At 40.9% G+C, this 18,796-nt stretch overlaps 1 protein-coding gene across 1 annotated transcript in view; it reads right to left on the bottom strand.

Moving 5' to 3' along the window:
• The window catches only part of IPO11 (importin 11), a 104,632-nt gene that overhangs the window by 20,642 nt on the left and 65,194 nt on the right, over positions 1-18,796 (bottom strand). The window contains 4 exon segments of the mRNA XM_086628948.1: positions 11,301-11,302; positions 12,956-13,077; positions 13,967-14,080; positions 15,620-15,715. Of these exon segments, the coding sequence (XP_086485074.1) occupies positions 11,301-11,302; positions 12,956-13,077; positions 13,967-14,080; positions 15,620-15,715 (334 nt within the window).

Here is an 18,796-nt window from a genome sequence, read left to right as displayed (position 1 = left end):
CTTGGCGGTGAGAACTGCACGACGTGGTACTAAACTGCTGCATATCTGTTGTATTGCAGACTTGATCCGGGTGCTTTAAGTCTCACTTTAGGCAATGTTTTTAAAAAGACAACGTACCCCCAGAGGACTATGGATATTCTGACAGCTGCACCTTTGGTACAAGGCTTTCGTTTCCTGCAGTGTCCCTTGTGCAAACAAACACTTAGTGCAAACATGTGTGCTATAAATATCCCCCTCCCTTAAGTACCAGAGATTTCATCCTCAGTTTATCCATCACACGGACTGAAAAGCTGCAAAGTCCAGTCACATCAAAGGGGGAACGAGGGAACCACAAAATGAGATGGTAAATTAGACAATAAGCCCACAAATAGCAATGTAACTATAAAATCACTATTCATACTGTAATGAGACCTTCCGCTCAGCAAAATGAAGACAACAAAGCCCATCAGTAGCCATAGCCAAGGAAGAGATATGACAGCAGAAGAATCAAGTCACTTTGGCCACAATGGTCTCACACAGGAAGCACAAGTTCACGTACGGAGAGAAACATCACCCAAATATCTTTGTATAATAATCCAAGCTGAAATGCAGGAAGCATGTGAGTAAAGGAAGCAGAATAGACAATGACACACTTCTGAAGATGCTTTCTTCTAAATTCTGCTAAAAGAAACTTACATTTCGGACACGTTTTTTGTTTTAAAATAATGTTTTTGACCTTCTGTAAAACACTCAATAACAAGAGAAATTTTCCTTCAGTTTTTCAACTTCAGCTGGGTAAAATTACCTTGATGGAGAGGAATGTTTAAAAAAAAAGACAAATATTAATGACCTTCAATTCTATCAGAGTCAGTATCTCTTACAATATCTAGTCTAAAGTAAGAAATCAGCGGGACCAGTAAATTTGGTCCATGGGCTACTTCAGACAAAGCCTGTATCAGCTGCAACCCAGAATTTGAAATGCATTTGGTTCTTTTTCAAAACCATTCAACCCATATGAAAACTCATTGCTCTCTAGATTTACCTATTTTAACATTTTAATTTTTCACAGTATTTAACATAATTTGATATCAAGGAAAGTAAAATAAAATGGCACATCACTTCCTTAAAGGGAAAACACTGCACAGTTTTGAACATTGCCAGGATGATTAAGGAAGTATTCTGGATACAGGGGATACAGTAAGAGTAATTAAGAAAGATTATCCAGGTCAAATATAGTCAGGTGAGGGAAGAACAGAGATTGACCAAATATTAAAAATTACTTCAAACAGGAAATTATGTCCCACCTAAACTTCCCTACCTATAGCCTATGCTGATATTTACTTGTCTAAAAAAAGTCTGTAAAAGTATTTCTTCCAAGATGTGCTGTGTGAAACAACCCCACAGGGCTATGAGAACCAATCCACAATCTAAAAACAGGTTTAAAAGAAAAATGTTAATAGACCTCCCTTTTTGCAAAATGCCAGAACTAACATATTTAGAAAGACTGAAGGAATTGCTGGAGCTCCATGGGATATGAGATAGCATGGAAATTTAGAGAAATCAATAAGAGTAGCGGCCAGATAAATGAAAGCTGATGCCTAGTAAGTTGCTGAATGCCTCTGTGGTCTTGCACTAAGGGTATCTTATCAATATTAATAAAAATGTTGCTCAAACCCTGGCTGTCACTGTGGTTCTGAGTGCATCGCTGACCTTTCTGATTCTCAGATCCCATGTACAAAATGAGGAAGAAAAATCTTAATTCGGGTCACGGCTCCTTTCAATTTGCAGTAGGAAACCTGGAGAAAGTCCTGTCTCGCGCTTTGTAAATATGGCACCTGGAGGCCTCCCGATCCGACTGGACTGTAATTTCCAGGTATTGCTTCATTAATAGTACACACTGTTAAAGTACCTGAAAGCAACATCTGTTAAGAATGAGAGGCAAAATAACATGCCACATAACTGATATGATTTTAGGAAAACACACAGAAAAGACTGGGATACACATATAACTTGGATCAGCATTTCTCAAACGGGCTTTTACTTACACAATAAAATTCATTAGTGGTTGAAACTGTAAGGAAAACATTTAAACAGGAAACGCCCAAACATTTCTTTCAAAGAAATGAAAGCTTAGGCAGCTTCAACGGTGGTATATTTTTTCCACTGCAGATTTTGTTTTTCCCCATGATAGAAACACCAGGTTTATATGTGAATACAGCTTCATATGGCAACAGAGAAAATTATTTTTCAATCTTGAAGTGAATTTTGTCTTAATATGCTAATAGTAATAAAGTTACTAATGCCACTGCTTTTTAATACATTAAAGTCTAGCTCAACAACGACTCCTTCTCAATACAAGCACGAAGTCTGAACAACAGCCATTTGTCAAACTATGAACGACAGGTCAAAATAATAGAAAGAATCTAGAAGCACTGCACCAAGTGCAGCCTTTCCAAACCACCACTATTTTCTCACTGATTCATGTTACATTAAAGCCCATATAATTCAGATTATGAATTATTAGCTAGCACAAAAGAGTCATCCAACTCTAATTTATGTATAGCTGAAAAACGTGCAAAAAGTTCAAAAACAGGTTCTACCCATCTCTAAAGTGAATTAAAGCCAATTTTTGAAGAGGACTTTCATTCTCATAATCACTACAAAATTTAAAGTTCAAAAAACAGAAGAACCCCCATTTTTAGCACTGCAATTACTCTCTTGAGCTTATAAGAGTGAAACTATCTGTTGCCCTCTCATGGTGTATTGAACAAGTAGCTCCTCTTGTAGGTCTTCCTTCCTTCTGCTTTTATTTTCCCATAGGCTAGAACAGAGTAGACTATTTCAGATGGAAGGGACCTACAACAACCATCTAGTCCAACTGCCTGACCAATTCAGGGCTGACCAAGTTAAGTGATGTTGTTAAGGGCTGTGCTGAGTTTATGTGGTGGGATTTTCGTAGCAGGAGATGGGCTGCAGACAGCCCCAGTAAGGAGAAGTGAGAAGCTTCCCTGGTCCAAAACCAGTCGGACTGGCCTCTGGCCAGGGCCACGCCAATCAGCATCTCTGCAAATGCCATATTTAAGAAGGGGATAAAGGAACCTGAACCAGGTGGGACTCGCAGTGAAGAGAGGGTGGAGGCGGGGGGCCTCGCCCCCACCTCCAGGGCAAGCAGCTGCCCACGCTGGGCCATCACCACTCAACTGGAGATGGCTATGGCAGTGTGTCTGAGAGAGCTCCGAAGTGCTCTTCTCCCAGGGCGCCTGCTGGGCATAGCTCATCCTGCCAGGACCACTGAGGTTCATCAGGCCAGTCGGGCCCGGCATGGCTGCAGCAGAGAGAGGACTGAGATGCAAGAAAAATGGCTACACAGGCACCAGGTCAGCAAAGATGGAGTGGGAGGAGGTGTGCTGGAGCTGAGATTCCCCTGCAGCCTGTGGTGAGACAGCAGGCTGTTCCCCTGAAGCCTATGGAGATTAACAGTGGAGCAGAGATCCACCCACAGCCTTTGGAAAACCTCATGCTGCAGAGATGCCTGTGCCTGAAGTTCATAGAGGACTGAAAGGACCCCATGATACTGGAGACTGAGAGTGGAGCATCTGTAGTGTGTGGGAGGGGACTCCATGCTGGCGCAGGTGACTGTGCCCTAAGAAGCTGTGGCTCCATGAGAAAAGCCCACACTGGAGCCATCTGATAGGTAAGGATTGTATCCTGCAGGAAGGACTCATGTTGGAGAAGTTTGTGGAGATTTGTCTCCTGTGGGAAGGTCCCCATGGAGTAGTGAGAGTGTAAGGAGTCCTCCCTCTTGAGGAAAGAGAAGCAGAAACAGTGTGTGATGAACTGACCTGCAAACCCCATTCCCTGTCCTCCTGCACTGCCTGGGTGAGGAGGCAGAGCGAGCAAGAAGGGAGGGGTGGGGAGGAAGATGTTTAATATCTGGTTTTGTTTCTTGTTATCTTCTCTGAAGTAACTGTTAACAAATTAAAGTTGATTTGTCCCCAAGCTGAGTCTGTTTTTCCTACGGGCATGGTCAGTGGGTGATCCCGCCCTGTTCTTATCTCCACCCTCAGACCTTTCATTACAGTTTTCTCCATCGTACTGGAGGTAGGGGGCGTGGGGAGGAGTGAGAAAGAAGCCGCATGGTAGCTTATAGCTGCTGACTGGACTAAACCATGACAAGAGCATTGCCCAAATGCCTGTTAAACACTGACAGGCTTGGGGCATTGACCACCTTTCCAGGAATCCTGTTCCAGTGTTTGACCATCCTCAGTAAAGAAATGTTTCCTACTCTAGTAAAACAATATGACAGAAAGCTCTTATGAAACTAGCTTACTTTGAGAAATTGTTAGAGTAAATTTCTCACCTAGTAGTAAATAGTTATTGCACAAACAGACTGCATTTGCCATGCAAACTGACAAAAAAAATAGAGTCTTCTACGGGGTGATCAGTAAGTCTGTGAACAAACAGTAACAAAAAAGGTTGGCCACTAATGACATCCACAGATGTAACATGCTGAGAACAACTATATTTATAGCTTTAGTTTTTACTATTCATTGCAATATTTAATAAACTCTGTTCAAACTATAAAAGCAATAAGAAATTTACTCAATATGAATGCAATTCAAACCAGAAGGTTTAAAGAACTCAAAGCCAAGTAATTTCCCAAATTTCCACCAGAATAACTAATTCACCTTCTAGAAACGGATACAAAACCAGCTGCACTCATATAATTAAAATTGCACTGCTACCTGGCAGGCAAACTAAAGAAATCCAAGGCCAAACACGGATGACAACGGTAAAATCATAATTTAAAGAGCTCTTTTAAATACTAATAGTCTATTAGATGCACGGGTGAACACACCTTTGACTAGAGGAATAAAAGAAAAGGAGGGGAATATAGGGAAATAGTGCCAGCATATCATTGCTACAAAGAAAGGAGGATGTACAAGTTAGTTAAGAAACAAATTCTGACTTTATAAATGAGGACATAACTACCCTGAAGGAGAATATGACATTTTATTAGGCATTTTCTTGCCATTGCCTAACATTGCATATAGACAACATCTTGAAAGAAAAATTAAACTTCTAACAAAGTAACTTTAACAAATGACAGAGGAAAAACTGTAATAACCTAATTAAGATTTATAATTGCATACTTTAAGTACTTAAATTCACAGAATGCCAATTATCTAATTGGCAGAACTCATACTGGCTGACATATCAGATTTGATATACAGTGAGAAAAAGCAGATATTCGTTTACATAATGATTAGAAATGAGCAGAGCAACCTGGAGAACCTCTTAGGCTCTTACTTAACCTTTTCTCACAATAGATTTTCCAGACAAATACATTTGAATCAAGGGGGAAAAATTAACACCAGCATCTGGAAATTCCCTAGGACCACACGTATCATCAAGACAGCCTCAGTTAAGAAGGAAAGGCGGGTGATTGTTTTAGGAGACTCCCTTTTGAGGGGTGTGGAGGGCCAGATTTGTAGACCTGACCCTTTACACAGGGAGGTCTGCTCCCTTCCTGGGGCAACAATTAGGGATGTAATAAAAAAACTCCCATCTATAGTCAGGCCCACTGATTACTACCCTCTTCTTATTTTCCAAGTTGGTAGGGATGACATTAGGAAAAGAAACATCCGGACTATTAAGAAAGATCTCAGGGTTTTGGGAAGAATGTTGAAGGGATCAGGGGCCCAAGTAATATTCTCTTCTATCATACCGACTCCAGGACATGACACAGGATGGAAAACAAAGATCGAGGATTTAAATAACTGGCTACAAAAGTGGTGTGAGGAAAACAACCTAGGCTTCTTTAACCACGGGCTGACCTTAATGCCAGATCTTCTATCTAGGGACGGGGCGGGTTTGTCTCCATGGGGGAAAAGGCTGCTCGCTACAGAACTAGCTGGGATCATCAACAGGGCTTTAAACTAGATGTGAAGGGGGTGGGGGGTATTGTCAGACTTAGAGGACTAACAGCCGAGGACGGCCCTCCATTGTCTGAAGAAAGGAGTGTAGGCAGGTGCCTTCGGCCTGCTGCCTCAGTGATAGTAGGGGGTGATATGTGTAGTCAAGAGCAACACACAAGTTGCCTAGAGGTTAAAGAGAATCCCAAAAATAACAGCTCAGGTAATAAAACATCCCCCCCTAGGGGTGCTGTGGGGTCGAAACCCCAACTTACGTGCTTCTATACGAACGCACGCAGTATGGGCAATAAACAAGAGGAACTGGAAGCTCTTGCTATCCGGGGAAACTACGACATAGTTGCCATCACTGAAACATGGTGGGATGACTCGTATAACTGGAGTGCTACCATGGATGGCTACAAGCTCTTCAGGAGGGATAGAAGAGGTAGAAGGGGTGGTGGGGTTGCCCTGTATGTAAGGGAAGATCTAAACTGTTTAGAGTTAAATGTTGGGGATGACCTAGTAGAATGTCTGTGGGTGAAAATCAAAGAGGGGCCTACGAAGGCGGATATTGTAGTGGGTATCTGCTACAGGCCACCCTATCAGGACAGTGAGACTGATGAGCTATTCTTAAACAACTGGGGGAAGTCTCGCGCTCACTAGCCCTTGTCCTTATGGGTGACTTTAACCTGCCTGATGTCTGTTGGAAGTATAATATGGCAGTCAGGAAACAGTCTAGGCGGTTCCTGCAGAGTGTGGAGGACAACTTCCTCTCACAACTGGTTAGTGAACCGACTAGAGAAGGAGCTCCCCTAGACCTGCTGTTTGTGAACAGAGAAGGTCTTGTGGGAGATGTGAAGGTTGGAGGACGCCTGGGGCTTAGTGACCACGAGATAATAGAATTCTCAATTCTAGGGGAAGTTAGGAGGGGGAACACTAAAACGGCCAAGCTGGACTTTGGGAGAGCTGACTTTGGGCTGTTTAGAAGTCTGGTTAACAAAGTCCAATGGGAGACAGCTCTCAAGGGTAAGGGGGCGCAGGAGGGATGGTTACTATTCAAAAAGGAAATTCTGGAGGCACAGGAGCGAGCTGTCCCTGTGTGCCGGAAGTCGAGCCGCCGGGGTAGAAAACCAGCTTGGATAACAAAGGAGATTTGGGAACATCTCAAAAGAAAAAGGGATGTCTACAAGTCTTGGAAGAATGGGCAGGCATCCAGGAATCAATACAGGGAGGAAGTTAGGGCATGTAGGGAGATAATCAGGGAGGCAAAAGCCCAATTGGAACTTAGACTAGCCAGCTCCGTAAGGGACAACAAAAAGTCTTTCTATAAATATATTAATAACAAAAGGAGGGCTAAAGATCACCTCCAGCCCCTACTGGACTCAGGGGGTACGTTAGTCACTAGGGATGAAGACAAGGCTGAGGTCCTTAATGCCTTCTTTGCCTCAGTCTTTAATAATAAGGTCAGCAGTTCCCAGGTGAGCTGGACTTCGGTGTCTGAGAGCAGGGAGGGAGAGCAGATCGAAGCTCCTGTGATCCAAGAGGAACGGGTCAAGGATCTGCTCCTTCGGCTGGATGCCCACAAGTCTATGGGGCCTGATGGTATCCACCCGAGAGTCCTAAGAGAGCTGGCGGATGTCATTGCCAAACCCCTGTCCATTATCTTTGGGCAGTCTTGGCTCACTGGGGAAGTTCCGCTGGACTGGAGGCTGGCGGATGTTACCCCCATTTACAAAAAAGGGCGGAAGGAGGATCCGGGGAACTACAGGCCTGTCAGTCTGACCTCGGTGACGGGCAAAGTCATGGAACAGGTTATCTTGAGTGCTATTAATGAGCACATACAGGTTAACCGGGTGATCAGGCCCAGTCAACATGGGTTTATGAAAGGCAGGTCTTGCCAATCAAACCTGATCACCTTCTATGACAGGGTGACCCGCCTGGTTGACGAGGGAAGGGCTGTGGATGTAGTTTTCCTGGACCTCAGTAAAGCCTTTGATACAGTTTCTCATAGTGTTCTGGTTGAGAAACTGATAACTGCTGGCCTGGATAGGCACACCCTCCTTTGGGTTAAAAACTGGCTGGATGGCCGGGCCCAAAGAGTGGTGGTAAATGGGGCTAAATCCGGCTGGAGGCCGGTCACCAGTGGGGTTCCCCAGGGCTCAGTGCTGGGTCCAGTTCTGTTTAACATCTTTATCAATGACCTGGATGAGGGGATTGAATGTACCCTCAGTAAATTTGCGGACGACACCAAGCTGGGAGGCTGTGTCGATCTGCTCGAGGGTAGGGAGGCCCTTCAGAGGGATTTGAACAGACTGGATCGTTGGGCTGAGGCCAATGGCATGAGCTTTAATAAGGCCAAGTGCAGGGTCCTTCACTTGGGGTATAAAAACCCCAAGCATCGCTATAGGCTCGGGGAGGAGTGGCTGGAGAGCTGCCTGGCGGAGAAGGACCTGGGGGTGTTGGTTGACTACCGGCTTGATATGAGCCAGCAGTGTGCCCAGGTGGCCAAAAAGGCCAATGGGATACTGGCGTGTATCAAGAATAGTGTGACCAGCAGGAGCAGGGAAGTGATCCTGCCCCTGTACTCGGCACTGGTGAGGCCGCACCTGGAATATTGTGTCCAGTTTTGGGCCCCTCGCTTTAAGAGAGATATTGAGCTCCTGGAGCGGGTCCAAAGAAGGGCAACTAAACTGGTCAAGGGGCTGGAAAATAAAACTTATGAGGAGCGGCTGAGGGAGTTGGGGCTGTTTAGCCTGGAGAAGAGGAGGCTGAGGGGAGACCTGATTACGGCCTATAAATACTTGAGAAAAGATGGTGGGGAGGTAGGGGAGGGGCTCTTTACATTAGTGATGGGTGATAGAACAAGAGGAAATGGGCATAAGCTTAGTCAGGGGAGATTCAGGTTGGATGTTAGGAAGTATTTCTTCTCTGAAAGGGTTGTCAGCCACTGGAATAAGCTGCCCAGGGAGGTGGTTGAGTCCCCATCCCTGGATGTGTTTAAGAATAGGGTGGATGAGCTACTTGAGGATATGGTTTAATGGGGATTAGGGATGGTTGGACTCGATGATCTCTAAGGTCTTTTCCAACCTAGAAATCTATGAAATCTATGAAATCTGGAAATACTACTCATGTACCACAAATTAAAAAGGAAAAAGACAATATCAATTAAAATGCTTTGTATTTCAAGCTCAGTAAAGTAGAGCCTCCTCTACTTTGGAGTGGTACCACTCTACACTGGTAGGTCCACCAAGAATAAACATATCCTCCAGCACCAAAATTAGTGAACTGTTTCAGAAAACAATGACTTTGAGTAACAGCAAACTTGGCAACCTCCCATTCAAGAATAATAGGCATAACATTAATAATATCTACCAGCAAAAGGGGAGTGCTTGGTTTTAAACGTAGTGTCAAATGCTACTTGTGCTTACAGTTAGGTACCACACCAAGCTAAGTTAATCATTGACACAATATCTTTCCAAATTCTGTTTACATTTCATATTAGAAACTAAAATATTCCTATTGCTCTGCAGCACCTTTAAGTATTGTTTGTGTTCTACCAAGATACACAAATAATAACTGGAGAAATGAAAAAGAAATCTACTTTGCTAAACAAATCATTAAAAGCTTTCAATATCCCAAAATAAGGACATTCCAAAACACTGTAATGGTGACATTATACCAAGTGACAAAAGCCCAGCAGCCAGCTGATTATTCCCAGATATAAACAGGTAAGAGAACCCAGATATAAACAGGTAAGAGAACCCAGATATAAACAGGTAAGAGAACCCAGATATAAACAGGTAAGAGAAGGGGAAGAGGTAGTACAATTTCAGCCACTTTGGTCTTAAGAAATACAATGAATGCTGAAGATGTATATCTCAAAATATAGCACCTGAGACAGTGGTGCCCCCCCCCCCCCCCCCCCCCCCCCATCCTTTCTACAATGGCCTAAAGAAAAGTTAGGCTCCTGCTCCTGACCATGTTGACCAGGCGCTATTTTGTGGACCAAAGGCACATAAAATAAAACCCAACTACATCTACTGTACTACACTAGAAGCCTACTCTTAAAGCTGTAGGTTCACAAACAAGTCACTGGGATTGTAGACGAACTGCAACACGACTGAACTAGAGCAGGAAATTCTGACATTTGTGAAGGTACTCATTCAGGTTGGTAGCACCATTCATGTCTCACAACCTAGCTCAGATATGATTCTCCTCTACCAACGTTCAAGTCCTTTTGTGTTTTTCAAAAAACTCTCACTGTACTAGCTATTGTGTGTCTATGTACATTTCCCTCATGTGCTGAGCATGGAGACATCATTACTCCTTACTGCCTAAATCTTGTTATTGGACCCTACTGTTACATACACCAATTCAAAGGCAAAGGTCTTTAATTTATCTCAAGTACTGACAGCTTTCAATAAATGAATGAAAATGCACATGGACAGATGTGACTGGCAAACAGGCAGTAAGAGTACATAATGTGGAAAGTAATATGGATGCATGCATCAGTCAGACACAAAAAATGCTAACACTGAATGGTCAGACTCAGATAGCAAATGCAGATAATTACCTGGTATTTAGTTTATGCAAAAACTTCAAGTAATACCAGGAAACTACTGCTAAGGGAATAGGTGCTGCAACACACTAATCAGGAAAGAAGCAGTTATTGTTCTTATTTTAATACGAAATTCTAAAGGCTAACACAATGTGCAGCTGTGTGTAGGAAGGTAAACAGGATGCAGGATCGAAGGATTATATGCATACATGACAAATATACAATGACACTGCTGGTACTAAAGACATGTCGTTGCATGGATCTCTGGATGATATTGCCCAGACAAGAAAGCTTAGTCCAACTAACTGGCCCAAGAACCACTGTGAACTACAATTGCTCTGCAGCAATTCCCATCTTTTCCGCACTAAAATCCTTCACTCGTGACGCTGTCAAAGGTGCTATATTTGAAGTAGGAAATTATTTTTGCCATACGGGTTTTAAATGAATAATGATGGAAGCCTTAGCTTCCCCTAAAAAGCAGAAAGTCCCAAGTCCACATATGTACAGTGATAAACATGACCACTAACTAGAAAAGTACCTAAAAAGCAACGAAGTAATCCTTTACAGTTTAGAGGGAGAACAAAAAGGCCACTCCTTAATATTTTCCCCAACCTTTTAGCCATAAAGCAACTCTGAGGGAAGAAGGAGAATAGACATTATCTTCATTTTCCCCCCAGTACTTTTGTCTATCCCCTCCCTTTCCTCTCCAAAACAACTTGATGCTCTTGGAAGAGCTCCAGCTGCAGCAACCGGCAAAGAGAGCAAAAGCCTCAGGAACTGCTATATACAGTGCAGATGCCTGTTTTCCCTCTAGCAGAATCTTGAAAATCTGAGCTTGCTACTGGTACCACTGTAATCAAAATATTTTGTTTACTGTATTATATTTAAAACATTTTTGCTTAAACTTTGGAAATTGACTTGCACAAGAAGTCTGCTTTTGAAAAACTGTATTTTTAACATGCGTTCCAGATGTGAGATGCAGCAAGCATGTGTAATATAATCACTATGAAATGGTAAAACCAGAGTGACTCACACTGTTCAGTAGTAGACGGAACAATTACTTGACAGAATCAATTTCACACGTTCTGTCTGAAGGTATATTTGGACCTGGCAGTCTATCAGTTTTACAGTAAAATTTTCATAGCTTTGACATAAATATGTCCACTAAAAAGATGCTTTTTATTTGAGAAGCAGGTTTCTTAAATGATTTGAGTATCTGAAAAATAACGGTGTCATTTGCAGAAGGTTTTATTATGTTAAGGACTGCCAGAAATAATTGGCTTTTACAGCAGGAAATTTGGAGCAGCTGAATGTAGTTCAAAATAACACAGTTATCTAAAGCAATGTCTTTTTTTCCTTCCTCTCTACAAGGTAAAACTTCATAGGAAGGTAGACATGTTATCTAAAATTTAAGTTGCTGAACTACACCTCTTTAAGAACACTTCAAATATACTCATAAGTAACAAAACATCCTTACATTTACTGGAGGAAAGAAAATAACCAAACGAAAAAACAAAACCAAAATACTTTCTCATACATCAGGTGATTGGTTCATCTTTGGCTAAATGTTTGTCCTGTTGAGCTGGGACAAAAGAGGAAAGCTTCTGTGCACATTAAAAGCAATAAAGTTTTACATGTAAGAATTCCCTGATTTTTCAGGTAGTGACTACATATTCTACAGGTTTACAGATACAAACATAGCTTTAGGATTTGTAAGCAACATCTGAATTCCCATTAGACAACACTCAAGACTTCTCAGGAAATCCGTCAGACTAAATGTAAACTCACGCAATCTCCTCTTCCTGACTTTCACACAGACAAGAATAACCTGAAGGTAAGTATGGACTAAACTCTCACCTAAACATGGGTTATACATGAATTCTAGTAGCGACAATTTAGAAGTCAGTGTAATACTCCTCACCATTTTCACTAAAAACTTTTAGTTTGTATGTTTATTCAGCAATGGTGATGGCTAGAGAAAGGACAATAGTAAATGCTGCTTGCTGCAGAAATCTACAGTGCAAAACCAGTTTTACACAGCCTTTCACAGCAACTATTCCATTTAGTGCCATAAAGGGTAAAACCAGGATGAAAGTTCAGATCTATCCGTAACATGAAAGAAAAAGGAACAAACATTGTTCCTAGAAGAGACATCAAAATACTAACAAGCCAACTAAAGCAACTACTTAATCACAGATGAGAGAAGTAGCTACTTCAATATTAAGACGAGAATGGACATTAAAACACACAGTGCTGTTTCCTCATTTTAAATAAATGACATTTTCCATGAAATAGAAGACAGGTTACTATTTGCTATTCAGCCAAATAAAAAGTTAATATAATGTAGCATGAAAACTCTACCTTTTTAAGTGTCTCTTGGGAAAAAAAGAGGCAATAACACTACTTATACTGGAAGATTTATCTGTAGAGTTGTGAAATACCTTAAAAACCATCTTAAGGGCCTTTGAAGCATTTTTATCTAAGGTAATGTACGTTTGCTCACCTATTCAATGATGGCAGAAGTGAAAGCAATGCCAAAGCAGAAAGTTTTCTTCTTTCTGGCTGAGTGATGTTATCCATCCGATCAACCCACATTTCAATCATGTTACCAAGAATTTGGTCCAACTGCAACGGGAAACAGAATGCTCCTTTTCATTTATGAGTACTTCAGCATATTTAGAAAATAATTTATTTTAATTTTTCTACCAATCAAATACGTTATTCAATCTGGGAAAGACACCATAGAGTTATGAATACCTGATAGTAGTAGTGAGCAACAGGTATTTTAAACTTTCTGTGACAGTGCTTCCTGGTCCTGAGCTCCTCTCACCATTAATTATAACCAAGAAATTAGAAATGCATTTAATTCATGGACAGAGCACTGATTCAGAACATGGAATTACTCAGAACAGTTTTCCTATAACAATCTAGTACATATGAAGCATGTGAACCTGTTTTACCTTCACTGGTGACAAATAAAAAAAAAAAAAAGATTTATCTTTACTTATTTGAAAACTGTATCATATCTAGGGATAAGAATTACTAAATTTCACTTAAAAACATAGTAGAACACTTGTCACAAAAGATCCTCAGTAACCTCATCAGTGAAACCAGAGCACCCTGATCCCAATACTCTAGAAACTGTGAGAGTTCTCACCAGAGAATGATTAGACCATTATCCCTGGTGCAAGACTCATCAAGATGGCACAAGGAAAGCAACTCTTATCGTGCAATACCATGTAAACTAAAGAGGTTTATATGATTTATTCTGGGAAGAGAATTTAGAGATTGTATAAATCTTTCTATGAGCTGTGTTAAGGTAATTGTGGAAATATGTAAAACTTGTTACAGGATGTTCAGGGGAAGGACCAAGGGAGAGGATATAGGGCCTCTTTTCAAGGCGGACTGGAGAGGAACTAGCATGAAAAACAAGCATGGAAAAGTTCTTTCAGGTCAAAAGAATGCGAGACGTCCACATGCAATCCAGCTGAAATAGCAAGACAAAAATTCTTACCTCCTGACCCAATTCACACGCCATCTGGCTCAAAAGTAAAGAAAAAAAACTTGCATTTTGTAGTAGGACTCTACCCATGATCCCCAGATAAGTAGACATCACCACTGGGTATCTCTGAAACAGAAGTAAACCAAAGCAAAGGGGGCTTAGTTTAATCAAGAAAAAAAATACTCAACATATAGAGATGAAATACATGGAAAATACTTGCATGCATTCTTTACATATTTTGTTAAATTAAAAATTATAAATCATAGTTTAAAAGCCTCTAAGAACACAAGACTGAGTAATCATTACTAGAGTTTCTTGATTCTTACAATAGGAAAACTATGGCAATCTCAAAGTCAGTTTCTCCCAAACAGCCAAGACAACTTGTAAGGTGATTTCGCTTTAACTTTAAAAACCTGCCAAGGAATAAACAGTATATTGTGCTCTTAAAAAATTACTTCCAGAGCTTATTACGGTTCAAAATTACTGTTCATAGTTTTAGTAACATTATGAAGTGCTTAGTATTTCTGAAGTTGTTGTTACCAATTTCACTGAGAGATACTATAATACATTTACCAGTAAGTAAATTTGCAAGTGTCTCAAAATTAACTGGATACAGTAATAACCTTACTAGTTTATTAGCTTTTGTTATTATGTTTAATTTTGAAAGAAGCTACAGAAGTATTTGTATTAGATCCAGCATCTAGTAATGTAACAGTAAGTATTTTTTAGAATTGCCTACTTGAAAAACAAAATGCCAATGTTTACCTGAAAATGTTAACCCAGATTAACACCTTTTTGAATAGGGAGCAATGAATTTATTAGTCTTAAATCAGAAGACATTTTAATAATCCACCCTCCAGTTTCGTGTCTTCTTAAAATGCAAACTGTTCAAACAAACTGTCTTTTGTGTTCTGTACAGCAAAAAGTATATTACTAAGTAATATTACTTGGATTAATCTTGGAAATATCTTAGTTAACTCAGTAATAATGAGAGCCAAATATTGATATCCAAAAGTCTTCAACTCTGAAAAAAGCAGAGGTTTTGATTGAAAGTGAAAAGCACAGAGAATTCACACACTGATTCTGCTCATTAAAATATTTTTCTCCTGCTAATACTGCAAGTTTTAACACAGCATATTGGATTTTACTCCTTTTTATCCAACATGGAAATTTGTTGAAGGCAAAGACAGAAAAAGGAGAACTCAAGACATATAAGAAAGCAAAATCTTAAAGCCTCTTCTATCTCACACAAAGCATTCTCACATCATTCACCCCTTTATATCAGATACGTCAATTAGAAAAAGAAGGTCAAGTCAATCTTCTTGTCCAGTTTCTCTGCTGCAGGCCAACTTAAAAAGGAGTAGTGTAAATGTCTCCAAAAACACAAACCAACGAAAATGCCAATGTTCCAGTGTTAATAGTGATGAACAGTAGAACAAAATTTGTTATTTTATTAAAATAAACACTAGACAACAAAATAAGTGATGGATATGTTGCTTTAACTCTTGCGCTCCTATTTACAGACATAAAATAGCTTTCAAAGGTCTGTCAGATGCTCTTAAAACAAGAGAAAGTATAATATCATTATGAGAAAACTGGGCCAGATAAAAAAAGGTACTTTCCTGTTGAAAAAGATAAGTAGAGAGTAGTTAGAGTAACTCTTACCTCACCATCTATAATCCCCCTGAATATTGATGGCAGAAGGGGTTGAAACATTTGAGGACCCAAAACAGGGTTAACTTTTAGGATATTTTCCACGACCTTAAGAACAAAAGCAGATTAGACAATTAGTAAAGTACATTTAAAAAATCTTAACTGAAGATTTAAAACTACATATACTGGTCTATATATAGAATCATTGAACAGTTTGGGTTGAAAAAAACCTTCAAGATCATCTAGTTCCAAGGCCCCTGCCATGGGCAAGGATACCTTCCACTATATCAGGTCGCCCAAAGCCTCATCCAACCTGGCCTTGAACACTTCCAGGGATGGGGCAGCCACAACTCCTCTGGGCAACCTGTTCCAGTGTTTCACCACCCTACATGTAAAAAATTTCTTGCTTATATCTAATCGAAACCTCCCCTCTTTCAGTTTAAAGTAATTTCCCGTTGTCCTATCACTACATGCCCTTGTAAAAAGTCCCTCTACAGCCTTCCTGTAGGCCCCCTTGAAGTACTGGAAGACTGAAATAAGATCACCCCGGAGCCTTCTCTTCTCCAGGCTGAACAGCCCCAACTCTCTCAGCCTGTCTTCAGGGGAGAGGTGTTCCAGCCCTCTGATCATCTTCATGGCCCTCCTCTGGACTCGCTCTAGCAGCTCCACGTCCTGCTTATGTTGGACGCCCCAGAGCTAAACATAGTACTCGAAGTGGGGTCTCATGAGAGTTGAGTAGAAGGGCAGAATCATGCCCTGGGCCCCAGGGAGACAGCAGACTTCCTGAAGAGGAGGGTCTGTCCAGCATATTGGACCCTCTAAGTCCCCTCAGAAGGGAGTCGTCTATAACTGTAACCTGTCTTTTCTTCCTCATGGAGGTGGTCGTGATACGGGGGATAGGCCTTTCTGACCCTGCCAACACCTCTGGTATAGATGGATCGTCATACACATCATCTGTTGACTGGCCTTCCACACCCAGAGCCTCATACTTGTACAGAAGCACCTGGGAAGGAGGGGTGGGCAAGCAGGGGGTTTTCCTGCCGTCCTAAGTGTGGACTTGCCTCTATTGAGCCCTTTCCTTTAAGCTACTGCCTTCAGCTTGGTCGGGGAGGATACAGAATCCCCTTGATCTTTGTTTTCTTATGGTGGGTGTTTTTTTTCCTGTCTCAGGGAGGGCAGAGCATAGTTCCACCATATACAGTTCTAGTAGGGTGCTTACCATGAAATACCAGCAAACCTCAGGGCTGCTGAACGTATATTCTAGTGAAGTACTCTGTAAATCTGATCTGCATAACAGACTTGATGAAAATTGACATGCCAAGTGAAACTCACCTAGCCAAGCACCTCCTCCTCAGCCTCCTCCTGGCCCTGGCAAAGCTGATGAGGTGGGCAGGAAGGAAGGACCTTGATAAGGCTCCAAGAAAAGCGGCTTGATGAGGTGGGTTGGCAGGGAGGAATGCCAGCAGTTTAAGATTTATTTCCGTACTTCTGTCTTGTCACTTATTCGAAGAACCATTGATTAGGACCTACCATCTCTTTGCAAGTGATCAAGTAATCATAAGGGCTCTCAGATGTGCTATTCTTGGTATTCTACTCTGGTTCTCAGATTTTACATTCTCTACCCTTTGCTTTTCAGCTCATTTTTCCTGTGTTCTTCAGGCTTTCTTCTCTCCAGCTGTTTTGGCTCTCCTCTTGTACCAAAACAGAGAGAGGAAGAGACTGTGAGAACAATAGGCTGATATCCATTCAATCCCATGGCTAAGTAAAGACAGAGACCACACATCTTTACTCTGATCTGTATAAAGCATATAAAGGTACTGTAAAAGTACCTCCCTTAGACATTCTTCTCAGTCTCCACCTACTTTCAGCTCAGAGGGACTTCCTCAAGGAACTACTCTTCTGTGCTCTTATTCAGTCTCTCCTAAATCTTTTTTTTCTTTTTGAACCTTGTTCCTACTAGCTTCATTTAATGCCTGCTGTTTCTTGCCTTGAGAGAGATGTTAAGCAGTTGACCCTTTTCAATGCCTCTTAATTTTGTAGACCTTTTATATACTGCTATATGGAGATGAACATAACTTTTCTCCCACTCATCTTTTCCAGGTACTGGAAGTTTTCGCTAAGTCATTCTTCCTTGTGCACAGTCTTTTCAAATCTTTTATTATCTGTCTCAGATAATTAGAAAATCGAGTCACATCAAGCCTCAGCAATCTCGCAATAAACAGCCTTATCAGTTCAAACTACTGCTTTTCAACTTTATCTGTTCATTTACTGTTCTAAAGTCTATTTTCAATCCAGCCAAAGCTGTTCACAGGAAAATATTTCAGAGCACACTCCTGGGTGTTTCTTTCCAAATATTTATCTTGTTTTGTTTTGGTTTTTTAAACAAGTCAGCATAATAACACCTGATAAAACACTTTCTCTTTTGTAAAAATACTTACACTGATTGTATCTCAGTTATCCTTCTGGAAACAAGTAGGCATACTAGGAAGGTGTTCGAAGTATACTGGACAAGCCTAACGCAAGGCTACATTGCAAGCCGAGTGGATAAACAGATGCTATATTAGTAGCATCATTTCATTTTAGAGATTTGGTTAAAAGCTGCTGCATCAATATTTGTCCAAATATAGACTGTAAAGAATAGTATTGATAGAGAGGAACTGACATTTTAAACTCCAGAACTAGAGTCCTTAAGCTCCTCACAGCAAGAACTACAAATGGGGAGGACTGCTGTCTTCCTGTCCTGGAATTCTGCAACCTGCCAAAGAGGTAGGCGGGATCTAATTTTTTGCCTCCATTGTATTGATAATGAACTGAATTCAAGTCCAAGTGTTTAGAGGCAACGCAGAATTCTCAGTTAGTGGAGCCACTGAAACGTAAGTAGTAATACACTACAGTTACTACTTAATTATTTTTCAGTGCATACTCTATTTCCTGAAATTCTTCAAAAGGCCTATTCAAAGTATCATGCTTCATAATTCAAATATTTTAAAGCTTATGATTCATAGCATTTCTTTCATACTACCATTTGAAGTTTGTGTGAAAATAGGTTTTTTTAGTACTCTGAAAAACCTCTAGCAACTCTATTTAAGCTGTTGTTGCCATTACAATAGCAACTTATATCAAAAGCAAAGACTGTCTGAACACTATGTCATGGTTCAAATGCAAGCATGCTACACAAACGAATGTGAT

This window comes from Tauraco erythrolophus, chromosome Z, assembly GCF_009769465.1.
Source record: "Tauraco erythrolophus isolate bTauEry1 chromosome Z, bTauEry1.pri, whole genome shotgun sequence".
NCBI lineage: Eukaryota > Metazoa > Chordata > Aves > Musophagiformes > Musophagidae > Tauraco > Tauraco erythrolophus.
The sequence above is the reverse complement of the archived record's forward strand: the minus strand, read 5'-3'. Positions and strand labels throughout refer to the sequence as shown.